The sequence below is a fragment of the Lepidochelys kempii genome, chromosome 8, assembly GCF_965140265.1.
Source record: "Lepidochelys kempii isolate rLepKem1 chromosome 8, rLepKem1.hap2, whole genome shotgun sequence".
NCBI classification, from domain to species: domain Eukaryota; kingdom Metazoa; phylum Chordata; order Testudines; family Cheloniidae; genus Lepidochelys; species Lepidochelys kempii.
In genome coordinates, this window is record NC_133263.1 from 29,607,344 (window position 1) to 29,624,458 (window position 17,115).

The 17,115-nt window shown below is 42.9% G+C and overlaps 1 protein-coding gene and 1 long non-coding RNA gene across 5 annotated transcripts in view; one reads left to right on the forward strand and one right to left on the reverse strand.

Moving 5' to 3' along the window:
- The window catches only part of PANK3 (pantothenate kinase 3), a 45,857-nt gene extending 36,889 nt beyond the window's left edge, over window positions 1-8,968 (reverse strand). For 3 of the 4 annotated variants that reach the window (XM_073355950.1, XM_073355951.1, XM_073355952.1), the window contains exon 1: window positions 7,864-8,876. In XM_073355950.1, coding sequence (XP_073212051.1) covers window positions 7,864-7,891 — 28 coding nt within the window. In that variant the 5' untranslated portion in view covers window positions 7,892-8,876. Of the gene's footprint in view, window positions 1-7,863; window positions 8,877-8,897 lie in introns of those variants that run through there. The other variant, XM_073355949.1, reaches the window with a different exon arrangement.
- Window positions 7,900-16,222, forward strand: LOC140915740 (uncharacterized). Its single transcript, XR_012160267.1, has 4 exons — window positions 7,900-8,316; window positions 10,153-10,241; window positions 12,813-12,858; window positions 13,618-16,222. It is a non-coding gene; the product is annotated as an uncharacterized lncRNA (long non-coding RNA).
- Window positions 16,223-17,115: the final 893 nt, after the last annotated feature.

Below are 17,115 nucleotides of genomic sequence, written 5' to 3' on the forward strand. Positions count from 1 at the left end.
CTTAGAGCATTTTCTGTGGGGACACACACACTCGAATATATAAAACCGATTTCTAAAAAACCGACTTCTATAAATTCGACCTTATTCCGTAGTGCAGACATACCCTTGGAGACTAACAAATTTGTTTGAGAATAACCTTTTGTGGGCTACAGCCCACTTCATCGGATGCATAGAACGGAACATATAGTAAGAAGATAATACACACACACACACACACAAGCTGGAAGTTGCCATACAAACTGTGAGAGGCTAATTAATTAAGATGAGCTATTATCAACAGGAGAAAAAAAAACTTTTGGAATGATAATCAAGACGGCCCATTTAGACAGTTAACAAGAAGGTGTGAGGATACTTAACTTAGGGTAATAGATTCAATATGTGTAATGACCCAGCCACTCCCAGTCTCTATTCAAACCCAAGTTAATGGTATCTAGTTTGCATATTAATTCAAGCTCAGCAGTTTCTCATTGGAATCTGTTTTTGAAGCTTTTCTGTTGCAAAATTGCAATCCTTAAATCTGTTACTGAGTGGCCAAAGAGGTTGAAGTGTTCTCCCACCAGTTTTGAATGTTATGATTCCTGATGTCAGATTTGTATCCATTTATTTTTTTGCGTACCGACGGTCCGGTTTGGCCAATTTACATTGCAGAGGGGTATTGTTGGCACATGATGGCATATGTAACATTGGTAGATGTGCAGGTGAACAAGCCCCTCATAGGGTGGCTAATGTGATTAGGTCCTATGATGGTGTCACTTGAATAAATACGTGGACAGAGTTGGCATCAGGCTTTGTTGCAAGGATAGATTCCTGGGTTAATGTTTTTGTTGTGTGGTGCGTGGTTGCTGGAGAGTATTTGCTTCAGGTTGGGGGGCTGTCTGTAAGCGAGGACTCATCTGTCTCCCAAGATCTGTGAGAGGGAGGGATCGTTTTTCAGGATAGGTTGTAGATCCTTGATGATGCGCTGAAGAGGTTTTAGTTTGGGGCTGAAGGTGACAGCTAGTGGCGTTCTGTTACTTTCTTTGTTGGGCCTGTCCTGTAGTAGGTGACTTCTGGGTACTATTCTGGCTCTGTCAATCTGTTTTTTCACATCAGCAGGTGGGTACTGTAGTTTTAAGAACGCTGGACAGAAATCTTGTAGGTGGTTTGTCTCTGTCTGAGGGACTGGAGCAAATGCGGTTGTATCTTAGAACTTGGCTGTAGACAATGGATCATGTGGTGTGTCCTGCATGGAAGCTGGAGGCACATAGGTAAATATAGCGGTCAGTAAGTTTCCGGTATAGGGTGGTGTTTATGTGACCATTGCTTATTAGTACAGTAGTGTCCAGGAAATGGACCGCTTGTGTGGACTGGTCTAGGCTGAGGTTGATGGTGGGATGGAAATTGTTGAAATCATGGTGGAATTCCTCAAGGGCTTCTTTTCAATGGGTCCAGATGATGAAGATGTCATCAATGTAGCACAAGTAGATTAGGGGCATTAGGGGACGAGAGCTGAGGAAGCGTTGTAATGTTGGCATACTGTGGGCCCCATGCGGGTACCCAGAGCAGTTCCGCTGACTTGAAGGTATATATTGTCCCCAAATGTGAAATAGTTGTGGGTGAGGACAAAGTCACAAAGGTCAGCCACCAGGTTAGCCGTGACATTATCGGGGATACAGTTCCTGATAGCTTGTAGTCCATCTTTGTGTGGAACGTTGGTGTAGAGGGCTTCTACATCCATAGTGGCCAGGATGGTGTTTTGTGGAAGATCACCGATGGATCGTAGTTTCCTCAGAAAGTCAGTGGTGTCTTGAAGATAGCTAGGAGTGCTGATAGCATAGGGCCTGATGACACAGTTTGCTCAAGCTCCAGGAACTAGTTCCTTCTTGCATCACCTCCTTCTGATCAGTTGTGACACTGGCTGAGGATTTCACATCTAATTTGTGTATTTCCTTATACAAAATCTATGACCTCTCTATGTAAGATGTTGATGCATCTCTTAAATGGAGATTTTCTTTTCACCTTATCATCCACCTGATTCATCAAGGGAGTTAACTGAGGCCTTCTTGCCTTTGATAGTGGTTTGATACAGCATGTACAGTGCTTTGGACTTGGGACATACAATGGCATTCTATGAGTGCCATTTTCATATTCTGCATGGGCCGTGACTTTCTTTGGATGAGTGGGCTAGGGACATACTGATGGCAGTATGATCTCAAGACCAAGGAAAACTGAGTTGACTGAGAATAACCCCTCAACACCATGCTGGAAGTGTAATGGTTGTAGAACTATGCCTGGCTGGGGAGAGCTCCCAACCCTAAGATCTCGTGGTGGTCCGGGGGGGGAGAGAATGAGAGGAGGAGAAAATTCTTGCCTTTTCTGATTTCTCTGTTCTTCCCCTGAGCCATTTGGGAATGAGCTACAGATTTCAGCTGTTGTCCTCACAGAATATACCTTGTACTTGTCCTTCCAAGGTGTCTCCCCAACTTACAAGGGCCCAATACACTTGGAAGCAGTTGACAGGAAAAAAAAAAGAAAAGAAGAAAGAGGAAGCAAGCTTTTTTTAGCCCATGAGATTGGATCTAGAAGACTGACTGCACAGGGCTGCTGCAAAACAATGCCTTCTACTTCTGTAACATTCTTGGGTGTTGGACTTCATTTGAAAGCCAGGCAATGCTCAGTTAAGGTCTCTCCCACAAAGAAAGGTGAGTGTTAAAAGAAAGAAAACTTGCAAATATCAGGGAATGATAGTTTAGGTACTGCCTCAGATATATACAGCACCAACACTTTAAACATGAAAATGCAAATGTAATGCAACAGCATGAAAATCTTAGTTTCAATTTGCCAACAATGCAAGAACACTTTACAAAACATCTGTACAATATCACATAATCTAATCATTTAACTCATCTCTAAAATATGACTACCTAATCAGATCTGTGCTGGGAAACAGGTTTTGTTTGTAATCAAAACTAATCCAAATCTTATTCCTAACCAGACTGCACGAAAGCAGATGCATAAGCATATACTTCAGTTTAATCAGCTAGTAGACCATAATTAGTTTTTCACCCATTTTTAAACTCTTGATTATTTACAGGTTAAGTTTTAGGAAAATATCAATAGTACAATTTATATACATAATCTAACTGTTGGCGGAAAAAGATGAATTGGAAGAAACACTCTTGAGAAAGTAGTTGGAAACACACAGATTTGAGCTAACTCTTCTGAGTCACATGGTAGAAAAAACAGTAATAAAGCATACATATTGAACTTTTTGACCTCCTTTCTCTCCCAACAGAATGTAAACAAGTGTCCACATGTATATGAAAACTACCTGACACAGAATTTGAGTTCTAAATCAAGTTGCATCAACAGTACGGTTTGGTAGCAAAATTTATATCTAATATAAATGTTATGCACATTACATTAGTGTAAGAATTAACTTGAAGTTCTTAAACACTGAAAATTTTATCACATTATTTCAGCAGTTCTCTAACACTTATTTTTTGCTATAGGTGTTCCCAAACTTGCCACAACCCTCCTCACAAATAAGACCTTTGACTAGTAGGTGTGTCAGATGTTATCCCCTCCAGCTGAGTGTTGGAAGGTAGTCTTTCAGTTCAGAGTTTAAAATCGAGCACCTACAAAAGACAGTTCAGTGTCAGGAAAATTATTAACCTGAAACTTGTCTACAATAATCACAGTTAAGCCTGTAAAACAGAAAATGGATGACAGTTTAACGTCACACACCATTTATCGTCTACAAAAATCTATTTCTTCAGTCTTTCCAAGAACTTTATCTTTCCGGCTCTTAAATTACTTCCCCTCTGGTTTTGTGATTAAACAGAATGCACTCATTACTGCTACCAAGAAATACTTTCTTCTTACATAAAGAAAAGAAGCCCCTTTCCATTCATTACAAGCTTCTCAGTCAAATGAGAAATCAGTTGTGATAAGAATGTCATGATGCAGTTGTCTTAGTAACATCAGGCATAGGAAAATCTTTCAACCAATAATTTACAGAAGTGACTTGTGTTGTATGTTCCCCACGAACACCTTCACATACCCTCTCAGACTGCCCCATCGGAATTAGAAAAACTGTCAAAATCTGTGAAGCAACTACCATCCTTTCTTTCAAATGCCTCCAAAAGTCACCTCTGCTGTGGTAAAGAAAAGCTGTCATCTAGCAACAGCTAGGCAGATACCAAGTTATGACTACTGTTAATTCTTTAGTCTTAGTATATCTACAAGTTATAGATATATTTTAGTTTGGATTAGTTATATTACTGTCATGGTATCCTCCCTCACTCCTTATTTCAGCCAGTTTATAACTTGTCTTTTAGATTGTGAGCTCTCTGGGGCAGAGACTGTTTTGTTATGTTCAGACAGTGCCTAGCACACAAGAGCCACAACCTGACTCAGACTTACAGATGCCACCACAAGATAAATAAAAACACCGTACCTGGTACCAGAAACCTGTGATTAAAAATACGAAATTAATTTGGAATTAAAAGAGAGAATACATAATATTACTTGAAGGATAAAAAAAATTATATGGACCTTGTAATTATTCCCCAAACAAGAATACAAATACAGAAAATACAAAGTTGAGATTAAACTTAAGGTAGGGATATGTGCAGTTTATGAAATCCAAACATGTTAAGGTTGTTTGGGTGCCTAACTCTGCCCTATAGTGAAATCATCCATTCAATTACAATTAGTGCATGTTTTTGTAGTACCACATTCGATCAAACTAATTTTTAGAGAGAGACACTTCATTCCCTCCCCGCCAGCCTTCATTGTTTCAGTACAAAGTGAAGTTAAGATTTTCTTTGGGTGCCTTAATTATTCATTTCCATAAGTTCACATTTTGATTTCTTGAAAGCTCAAAATCAGCAACGTCCTTGTATTTTAAATTACTAAACATTTCATACATAACCTGGAAACAAGGTGGGTACACTCTCTTTTGGAGGTATTCTTTATTTTTTTAAAAAATATTAAGTTTTAGAGCTTCATTCACCAGTCTACTGACTGCGTTACCTCACTCTACAACAGTAGAGAGTCGGAGTATACTGGCCAGCTGTGTACCCTATGTTCCCCTGCTCCTCACATTCATTCCTGCTCTCCTTGTTGCATAGATGTGGTACAACATAATTTTGTAAAATACTTTTTTAGGATTAGTTATGTTTTGACATCATTCTCCATTGCTGAAAGTTTCTTCAGCAGAGGAAGATGGACAATATTTTTTCTGCAACAATTTCCACAAAGAATTCCCCCCTTCCATGACGGTTGCCATCTTCCAAAGCTTTCAAAGTGAGATTAAAAGTATCTTTAGCAAAGGTATATTTTCAAAATGGTCAATGCGTTCTACTGGAAAACATGAGTGTGAAGCCTAGCTGCCCTCAGAGAAAATAATGCTGTCAAAGGCCACCATCTTTTCTGAGAGAAACTAGGCTTCACTTTCACTGTCTCTACCATCAGTGGAGATGCACTAGTACTCAGAATAGAAAGATTTTTTTTTTAAAAGTAAAAAACAAGTGTGGGCTTCTTAGAATTCATAATATCATTGTGAACACAAGGAAATTTACCTGTTGCAACCATGCTTTCTTCAGTTGTGTTGAACATGGTTCCATCTTGTCTACACTTGTTCTTAACACTTTTATCTGTATTTCGCTTCCAGTCACTACTGATATCTGTTAGCAACAGGTACATTTCCTTTCGTAAGCAAGACTTATGCTTCCCCCCTCCATGCGCTATTTGCTCAGTGAAACATAGCTATGTATTGACATATTCCCTACCCCCCCCAAATATTTACTGAACACTGATACTTACTGTCTAGCTATAAATTTGTAGAAATCTGACATTGGCCCAATTCTCAAGACCTTATTCATTGTACCTACTCCTTACACCTAATACGAGTTATTCCACCGAAGTCAATGGAACACCTATGATCAAGGGTTGCAAAATGGTTCCAATGTCCACTTTAAAAAACAAACTATTGTTGCCTGTTCAGGTATCAGCAACTAAAGTGACACATTGTATATGTACATTTTTTTAGGATACCTTATATATTTGTTTGATGAGGAAAAAAATTAACAGCTTAGATTGTCACTATGTTTTTTCCCTTTTGGCCATGAGAGTGAATAAATTCACTAGCTATTGGTTATAAAATGAAGAGTATCTTCAGGCCAAACTTAAAATTAATTGATTAAATATGTATGAAGCTTTGAACAATAGAGACCTAAAATTGTTAATTCTCATGTTCAAATAGTTTCAATTGTTAGTGACAAGTCTTAACGGTGTCACTGATGATCCCCTACAGCACCTGTGCATCTCAGAGATGCTACTGAAATTTACAGTTCCTACCAGTTATGTGCAATCAGACTAGCATTGTTTTAAAATATTGATCTACTGTAGATGTATAGCCCATTACCATAGAGACTTTCTGACAGCACCCCCTAAAACTGTTTGGAGACAGTTTTAGAAGAAAATGCTCTCTTCAGAAGACATTTTCTAAGATCAGTACAAATGCACTGTTCACTTGAGAACAATTCTGCAGTGTACTCAGCAACCTCTGTTTTCACTGAAGTTAACATGAGTTCAGGGTTTTCAACACTCTACAATATGAGGTCCTAACATTTATTTTATGCACTAGAAAAAGATTAAGAAAAATATTTTTCTCAACTTAAATCAATTTTATGTTTATAACCCTTTTGACAGCATTACTAATATTTCTTACATGATGTGCACAATCAATGGCATTTTATCACATGGCTGTTAAAGCAGTAGCGTGTTGACATTTTCTATGTAATTTTTCAACCACTAAGCTTTTCTAGGAGGGAAAAAACCACTCACATAAGACGGCAACTTTAAATAAATGAATGAACGTCACAAACAGGAAAAAGTGAGGCTGTTTGGGTTTGCAGACTTTAACTGTGTTAGTTTTAAGTAGTACATTTCAGCCTGTGATATTCCTTAAATTTGACCAACAGAAAAAGGATAATCTCTCAAAATAGGTGGACTCTCCTTCCAGCTCAGAGACCTTCTTCGTGACCCTGGGCAATCTCTCTGTACCTCAGTTGTTCATTTGTAACATTGGAATAATACTACTCACCTACACCTCATAAGTTAATATGCTATGAGTGCTACCCAAAAGTCTTAAAGTTCTGTGAGGAAAAGACTATCTATTCTATAGCATGGGTGTCTAGTACCTAGCATAACAAGGGGTTTTATCCCCAATTGTGGCCTCTAGGTGCTACCACAGGATAAACAATAATGAATAGTAGTAAGTAAGAAATATCATTAGTACTACAATTGTGAAAAGAGTACTTAAAAAAGCAAAAGTCACCTTGTAACACTGATTTATTTTTAAAAATATGGTCCCCCTTCTGTGTTCCCCCACCCTATCTTCAAGAAGCTTTTTAAGGCACAAGAATATCCAAGTAATTGACTGGCCACTGAGATGCAACTGCTTAACAACTTGGATACACTGATGAACCCTCCAGGTTATTAACAGAATAAAGTCTCATGCCCCTCACCCCCTCAAAACAGAATGCCTGTCCTTTCTTCCACCTGTAAAAAGCCCTCCCATCAAAAATATTTTATTATTCAATTACTTATGTAGCTCCCATCACAGGGGCCTCCCATATATTTAAAAAACAGTATTAACTCTGGTTGCTAAAGAAACATGATTTCAGAGCTTAGCTGATCTTCTAGAACAGCCAGCCAAGAGCTGGAGAGATTAACATAAAACAGAAAACGTCTGTACTTATAAGTCAGATCAATTTGAAGAAAGGGAGCCCGATTTTACACCAGTTTTTCCAACCCACCCACAAATGGAAAATAAATGCCTCTTCCTTCCTAAACCAAAATTACACCCAGGCTTACATGGTTTCTTGGCATCCTTGATCTTCATGTCTTTGCAGTTGTAGCAGCTCTGTGTAGCTTTCTTTCCTAATATCGGCGGGTGCGAGGAGCAGGAGCAGCACCTCTGGATGGGTTTCTCTTTCTCTCTGTCTCCTGATGGGGCGGGAAGAGTCAGTAGCTTGTAAGGGCTGGGTCTCTATCTCCTGATCTGGGACGTCGGGCTCGTGGGTGGTAGAGAGCAGCAGTTCAGTCAGTGGGCGTCTCCTCGAGGTCTGGGATAGCAGCAACAGCAGCACCTGATCGGTTTGTCTAGTTAAGGGGAGAGGCACAAGCGTGGGGTGGGAAGAGATATCTCCTCCCTCAGTTAGGCTGGGTAGAGCAGATAGCTAAGGACCTGGCCTTTGGGGTCTGGGCAGGGCTCTGTTAGGAGAACCCGCCTCCTCTAGGGGATGGTGGCATCAGCTCTAGGACGGTGTAAGTCCTGCCGGGGTGGACACGGCTTCCCTGTCTGTGGGGCTGCTCTCGTTTGCTGCCGGAGCGGCGGCAGCACCTACATAGGCTATAGGTGAAGGGGGTATGGAGGAAGAGGGGTGTGCTCCTGCTCGCAGCACCGACAGAGCGGGGCGTAGCTGGCTCGAGACGGGTGCGGCGGCAGCCCTGTGGGAGGGGGGTAGCGGCGTAGGAGAAGCTGCTCTCTCGAGGCGGGTCCTCCCTACATTCAGAGGCTACTCTGTCGCGGAGGGGTCCTGAGGCGAAGGAAGCGGGCAAAGAGAGGGCCCAGGCAGCTGGGAGGAGAGGCGCGCACTCCACCTTCGTGGCCGGGGCGCAGGGTGCCTCACTGGGCTCCCACCAGCACAAGATGGCTGCCTTCCCCGGTGAGCCGCTGCCGCTCTAGCGCGCCACACGACGGGGAGGTAGAGAGGGAGGCTCAGCGTCGAGTCCGCCCGCCCCGATCGCCCCTGCCGCAGCGCTACCCTCTCCGCCCCAGCCCCGGGGTCCCGCGCAAGGAACGATGGGAGCCGCAGTCTGTAAGGCGCCGAGAAGCCGTTCCCTACCTACAGCTCCCAGCATGCCCCGCGCTACCCTCCTCTTTCCGCCTTCTGTGCGCGTGGCACGATGGAAGATGCAGGACAAGCAGCTTTTGCCTACGGCTCCCACCATGCAGCGCGGCCTCCGCGCCCCAGTTCCCCCCCTGCCGCGAGAACAGCACCGCTCACCCCACCTCCCCCCGACCAATCACAGACCGCCGTCTCTTCTCGCGCCCCCTCCCTCTCCCATCGCCTGTTCCTGCCGCGGCCCGCTCATCTTTCCCTCTCGCGTCTCCCCAGGCCTGTGTCAGGGGTCAGGCATTTCCGGGGGCGCCCCTCCCCCGCAACGCAGCCCAGGCGAGCGGGCGCTGGCCCTTTAAGAGGCTGCGTGGAAGGGGTGGAGGAGGAGCAGGCGGCGGCATCCCAGGAGGTGTGCCCGTGCTCTTTGGACCTGCTCTCTTCCCCCACAGGATGGGCTCCCTGGTCCCCACCCCTCGCTGCCCTGGCCTGGTCTACAGTACAGGGGAAGGGAGATATAAGCTGCTCCACCTTGACCTAGCTGTGGAAGTGTCCTCACTTAAAGTTGTCTCCTGCCCAGTGCCAACGGAAGAGCCTGGCTCCAGTGGTTGAGTGACACCACCCTCCTGAGCAGCTTTGAGTCAGGCTCTACATTATTGAGTTGATGCAGTGTCAATATAGACATTGCTTATGTTGACTGTTTACTAGCCTTCTGGACCCATCCCGCAATGCCCCACGCTGACAATACAATCAGGACAAGCGCTCCTGGTTATGATGTGCCCCCCTAGAATGAGGAGCCACATGTGCACACACACAATTTAATAACTCTGGTGGCCACAGGCTGGTGTAAGTTAGGCCAAGTTTTGCGGTGTAAACATGGCTTCTGCTGGCTCCAAGGCTTGGCTCAGCAGGGGTAGGAAGCAGCAATGACATGTAGGTACCACTGCTCTGGGGAGGTGCCCTGGCAGCAGCTGAGAAGGGCCCAGACCCTTGCCTCGCCTCAGCCTGCCTTCTCTCCCCTCCCTGCAACCTCACCCAGTGTGTCAGCTGCTCCCGTTCGGGCTGACACATGAGAAAAAGATAAAAACACCTTCTCACCTGGGGCACAAAGTCATCGCTCCATGTTTGGCTTCTCAGTCCTCATCCTCAAGGGAAAATGGCACAACACCTCCCAAAAATGAGCGTGGGAGCTTAAATTCATAATTGTGCTAGATACTAAAAATCCTGGTGTGAATAGTGACACTGGATTTACATCTCATTACAGCAATCTGTAACCCACTAATCCTCCTTTGTGCTATGACTGCAGAGGTGTTAATTGCCAACTTCATCTTGAATGGTCTCTTACATCAAGAGGTAACTCCTTATGCTTAACAATCTGTTCCACCTTGTATTTAAGGCGATGTCTACACTAAGTACACTAGGTAAGTATGCTATGCAACTCCAGCTATGTGAATAACGTGAATAACAAAGCTGGAGTCGATGAAGTAGCTGGAGTAGAGTTACCACGTGGGGGTTGACAGGAGAAAATCTCCCATTGACTTACCTTACTCTTCTCATCGGAAGTAGAGTGCAGGGGTCAACTGGAGAGCGATCTGCAGTCGATTTGGCTGGTCTTTAGTAGACCCATTAAATTGACCGCTGGTGGATCATCTCAGAGCATCGATCCCCACTGTAGTGTAGACCTGCCCTAACTGACATTTTGAGAGCTTGTCTACACGTAGAACACTACAGCAGCACAGTGTAGACTCTATCTACACTGATAGAGTGTAGATAGAGTCTACACTGATTTTTCCATCAGCATAGGTCAAGGCTGATTCCCCACTCTGGCACTTTGAGTGCAGAAGGTGGGGGCCTGCAAGGATTCTAAAAATTAATATTGGCCACTCCAGACTTGTATTAAATTCCCAAGGTTACAGCTTCTCTCTGATCTTGGATGGGTAGATGCTGCCACCACCCAAATGCAAAAAACCCCCAAACCCTTTTGAGATCCCAGAAAGGCACACTTGGGAATTCCTTCCTGTGGGGGTACCCTCAAGACCTTTCACACACACACACACACCCCGGGAAGAGCTGAGAAAGAAAAACAAAGGAAATCAGCTGTTACCACCAGCTAATTAAACATATGCACAAACCTTGTTGGGACACAAAAATCCAGTCCTGTTCTTAAAAAATGTAAATTTTATAAAAAAACAAAAAAGAAAATACATCTTAAAAAAATTACAAAAATTAAGCATCAAGATAGCTCTCTTGAGGTTCAACTTAAAGGTTACAAGCAAAACAAAAGCACCTGGGGTTAGCACAGAGGAGTTCACAAGCCTTACAGAAATAAAAGAAATAAACCTAATCACATCTTCCTAGACATTCCCTGATCTACTTACATATCTGGGGTTTCAGATAAGTAGGTTTGAAGTATAATCTGATGATTTTTCATACTGTTTTTTAAAGCTTCCTACAGCATAGTTCAGCTCTGTTCCTGCTCTGCATCTCCTCTCTCCGGAGAACAGACAGCAAAAGGGGAGATTTGTTTCAATTTTAAAAAGTTCTATCCTTCCCATTGGCTCTTTTGACCAGGTGCCCACTCACTTCCCTTTACCTATACATGCAGTCAGACTTTTTAACCCTTTACAGGTAAAGCAAGTAGAGAACAGCTACCAAGAGGGATTCTATAGCTAACTGGCAGGCTGAGTGTCCACAAAAGGGAGCTATCCCCCTCCCTCATTTATCACAGCATAGTTAATCCACCTCCCTGAGAGGTAGTAGCTAGGTCGACGGAAGAATTCTTCCATTGACCTAATGCTATCTACATGGGGACTTAGGTCAGCTTAACTATTCCACTCATAGATAGGATTTTTTCACATTGCTGACTAAGGTTGTTAAACTGACCTAATTTGCCAGTGTACACCAAGTCTGAATCACTTCCCCAGACATGAAGAATTGCTCTGTGTATCCTGAAAGATTGTCTCTTTCACCAACAAAAGTTGGTCCAATAAAAGATATTACCTGACCCACCTCAATCAATCCTAAATTCTGTACTCTAAACATAATGGCCACCATTGAAGTGAAAAAGCTAGAAATGGCAAAGTTCCTAAGTGGTCAATACACCTAGTAAAAAGATTGCTTCAGACATGCAAAAGTATTCTTCATTTGTAATCATATTTCCAATGTGAGTTAAGTAGCACTCAATCAATACAAATAAATAAATTCAAGCTAGGCCAGGTCTACACTACAAACTTACATTGGTATAACTACATCACTCAGGGATGTGAAAAATCCACACCCCGAGCGACGCAATTATACCAACCTAACCCCTGGTGTAGGCAGCACCATCGACACAGGTACTGCCTCTTGTGGAGGTGGATTAACTACGCTAATGGTAGACGCTCCCCCAGCGGCATGGTAGTATTTTCACTGAAATGCTACAGCAGCAGGATTTTAAGTGTAGATTTGCCCTTAAGCTTATAATAATTAGCAATTCTGTCATTTGCCTGATTTTTCAGGATTGAGAGGCACATAACTGGAAAGTCAAGTGATCTGCCAAACCTGATTAACAAGATTGCGGTGTTTTCTCCAATGACTAAGATTAAAGCACTCTCACTTTGCATTTGAAAATAGTGTAAACTAATTATAAGCAATATTTTAATTGTTCTGATAAACTGTCAGCTATCTCCAGCAAAGACGACATTCATGGAAATAGGGGTTTGAAATAAATGAAAAATCTTTTCAAGTAAGAGCTATTAGTCTACTTTGCAAGTGAATTTTTAATACCTTTACATGTTTACACTCATTTAGGAGATGAGGAAAAAATTTACTGGGGAGAAATTAAGAATACTGAGTGTCTTACTTGAGATTATATGAACTCTGTTTATAAATCAAGTTTCACAACATCTAGGATAAAAGTACTACTGTACGTTTTTTAAAATACAGGTGGACCAATGGACGCATGAAGAAATGATTTGCTCAAAGTTACATGGTAAGATGACAGCAAAACAAAGAATGAGTCTTGTTCTACATTTAAAATGTACTCCTTTGTAGCTATGTTGGTCAGAGGTGTGAAAAACTACAACCTTGATCATCATTGCTCTGCTGACGAAGCCCCCAGTGTAGATGCAGTTATGCAGACCGAAGAGTGCTTCTGTCAGCATAGCAAACATTGTCTAGGGAAGTGGTTTTCCTACATTGGCAGAAAAACAGTCTGTGTGTGATGCCTGCTTCTACAGTAGAGGGCTATCTTGGCATATGTACTGTAGTGTAGACATAGTCTGTGTCCTAATTCCAATTAACCTGGTCTCTACTAAACTAGCCATCTTTGGTCAAGTCATTTAGACTGTAAGGATATGGGTTAATATTGTGTGTACTGTATTTCATAAAATAACCTTTGTGTCAGAAAGTTGACTGCTAACACCACTAGGATAGAAACAGTTACTGCTAAACAAAGAAAACTATACATCCCTCCCTGTACATCCTACATCAGAAAAGCCTTTCCTTTCCAGCTGTGTAACAGGCCTAACAAACACCCTTCCCTCTTTATTATTTTAAAACAACCCTCCCGCTCCTTTCTAAAGTTTAAGCAGAACTATAGATATTACCCTGCCCTTGACCCCCTGGTCACTCTCCTGCCAGAGTGCCACTGCTTCCTTCCTTTAAAACCCAGCAGATAGGTCAGATACATTACCAAGATCAGCTGCATGTGCTCTTTCACCTTTCCATGTCTGTTTCTCTACCACTGCAGAGTCAAGAGTGAAACAAAGGGTCCAGCTGGGACTACCCTGATGGATCAAAGACCCAAATGTACAGAAAACTTGGGAACCTAGATGGGTATTAAAACCAAAGACAATGCAAGACAGGGTGTATTTCCCTCCCCACAAATACACAGCTGATGGCAATTTTTTGTAAGAAACTAAGGCCCAAATCTGTATTCATTCCTTAGGCAAAACTCCAATTGACATAAGTAGGCATTTATACTGAGAAGAGCGCTTAATTAAGCTCTACATCAGTGGAGCTCCACCATCATTTGTTAGCTTGCCAATCCTCAAAGTCCAGCAGATGTCCTTTAATCAAAAACCTTGTCTATTACAACGAGAATAATAAAGTATCACATTTTAATAGGTTTGATCTGAGAAGTCTAATGGTCTATTATAGCATCCAATATAATATTCATTCTTTATGCACGCACTGTATAATTAAATGAAAATCTCCAGAGGTCTTGTCAATTTATTGCACTTTTAAAGGCCTACCTTCTTCTAACACTTAGAGCAGAAGAGTAGCAGGCCAAGTTCAGGCAAGAAATCAAGAATCCTAAATCTCGAAATTTCGGTGTGTACTAGCTGACTTCCACAGTGCCCAGCCAGAGAAAATAATCCTTACCAGAAATCTGAATTTGAAAGGCTTCCTTCAGCCCACTTCCTAAATGAATAAAAGGGTGGCTCTCTGTAGCCAAAGTTTGAATCTGTCAGAAGCCTTTCCTCCTTTTCACAAGCATGGACTGCTATAATACTCATTAGATGAGATTCCAGAGGATACATTCTGCCTCTAATGAGCTGGGGTAGGGAGATGACAGCTTACCCCTATGGAAATCCATACTTCCTTCCCAGGTAGGTTTCCTGAGATGTGCTTGCACTGGGGGCAGGCATTTATGATTTTTCTTCTCAATAAAATCCCTCACTCCACCAAGGCCTGGAAAGGCATAAAAACCTGTCACAAGGGAACTGTATACATTTAAAAACCAAATAGAGGTTGATAACTTTATAGAAAATGAAAATGTGGACACTTAAATTTTCACTTGCCCCATTTCCTTTAAAACTATGGATATTGGAGAGCTTGTCTTCAAGTCTTTTTTTTTTTTTTTTATGTAAGCAGAGACAGGGTGGGCTCCACCCTGACATCTGGTGGTGAGGTGTGGCAAGTTGTGGAAAAGAACTTCAGGGGCTGATCTCATTTGCATAGGCACACCCACCCCGCCTAGAATGAGGCCATAACTGCCCAAATGGTCACTTTGGCTGCTGTGGGATCCCCAGTGTCTCTGTTATTGGGGCGGGAAGAATAAATTGTTAGTATCCTGATTATGGGAACTGTGCTTGGAACTGTACTTGGCCTTTTTGTTATGATGGAGGACTCACCATCAACTGAGTAGCACTCACTAGGCAAGGGACATGGGTTCCAAAACTCTGTGAATTGAGAGAGACTTGAGACAGGTATTAGTGCCTGGTGGTGTAGGCCCCTTTGTGAGGGCCTGAAGTACCAATTGCACCTCTGTCTCTCTCCACTGTGGAATGTCAGAGCTAATTTTGGGTCTATTAAGAGTTTTATTACAGGTACTGTGCTGAATTCACTTCAGCCTTATGGTGCACCAGCACTAAGGCTCCCACTACTATGAGCTGAAATCACTGAGCACTGTGTCAAGTAGTGGGGAGCCGGAAGATCTAGTGTGCAGCGGAGCTATTTGTGAGACGGCGAGCTGAGCGGAGCCGGTCGTGAGACAGCGGTGTGTTCGTGAGACGGCGGTGTGTTCGTGAGACGGCGAGCTGAGCGGAGCCGGTCGTGAGACGGTGGTGTGTTCGTGAGACGGCAGTGTGTTTGTGAGACGGCGGTGTGTTCGTGAGACGGCGAGCTGAGCGGAGCCGGTCGTGAGACAGCGGTGTGTTCATGAGACGGCGGTGTGTTCGTGAGACGGCGAGCTGAGCGGAGCCGGTCGTGAGATGGCGAGCTGTGCAGAGCGGAGCCGGTCGTGGTGGAGCGGAGCAGAGCCCTGTGGGGCAGTCAGCTTCAGGACACGTAAGGTGCCCCTTACCTCTTTCCCCCACACCCAGGCACATTTTAGCCAGACTGGGGAGTAACACTCTGCAGATGAACTTTTGAACCCAGGGACTGGACTTTTTTTGGACTTTGGGTGATTTGTGGATTGCTGGACTCAAGAGACGTTTGGGTTCTGGGACTCAAGAGCCTGAGGGAAAGGATGTGGCCCAATTTTTCTGGGGTGGGTCGGTGTTCATGGTTTGGTTAATGACCACTAGTTGTGGTGTTTCCCCAATTTAATGCTGATGTTGTTTACCTCATGTTATTAAAGATTCTCTACTACACCAAGACTCTGTGCTTGCGAGAGGGGAAGTATTGCCTCCTTGAGGCGCCCAGGGGGTGTGTAAGATTTTCCCAGGTCACTGGGTGGGGGCTCGAGCCAGTTTTGCATTTGCTTTAATGAGAGGGAACCCCTGTGTACTGAACCCGGCCCTTGCTGCTATCAACTTGGCCTGGCAGAAGGATTACATTTAAATCACTTCCTCCCCCTAAGAGGAAGTTATAAACATAGCTGTATGAAACTTCCTTCCCTTCCTGTAAACCCCAAGAGACTGTGAGAATTCCCAAACACTGTTTTTAAAGAAAGGGCATTAAGTTGCGGTTTTGTGGTTTGCTGTGTAAGGGAAAGATTACTAATAGAATGTACAAAAAACTATATTAAAAGAACATTTAGATTGCAGAGTCAAGCACTCGTGAGTTAGGAAATGCCAGAATATAATTTAATATATTCCTTTAAAACTATGGATATATGGAGAGCTTGTCTTCAGGTCTTTTTTTTTTTAAAATCACTTCCTCCCCCTAAGAGGAAGTTATAAACATAGCTGTATGAAACTTCCTTCCCTTCCTGTAAGCCCCAAGAGACTGTGAGAATTCCCAAACACTGTTTTTAAAGAAAGGGTATTAAGTTGCACTTTTGTGGTTTGCTGTGTAAGGGGAAGATTACTAATAGAATGTACAAAAAACTATATTAAAAGAACATTTAGATTGCAGAGTCAAGCACTCGTGAGTTAGGAAATGCCAGAATATAATTTGCCTATGGAACCAAAGATCTGCCCCCTTCTAAGTAGGCATTTGATGCAGTCTTCAATAATATGATTGTGTATTTTTTTCCAGAAGAACTCTGCCTCATTCAGTGCACAGGATAGACAGTGCTTAGGGAATGAGGCAACTGTTCAATATTTCCATTATTGTTCAGTTAGTGGTCCCTGCCTTATTTACTGCACACCATCCAAAATCCCCAGTCAACACAGAATTAATCACTGCTTCCACATCTTTTCTAGGTCACTCATTGTAGTGTCTGAGTGTCTCACAACCATTAATGAATTTATTTCCACTACAAGAGAAGAGAACATTATCCCCATTTTACTGATGGAGGAACAGAGACAAAGACTTGCTGAGGCCACACAGTGAATCAGTAATAGCTAACATTAGACTC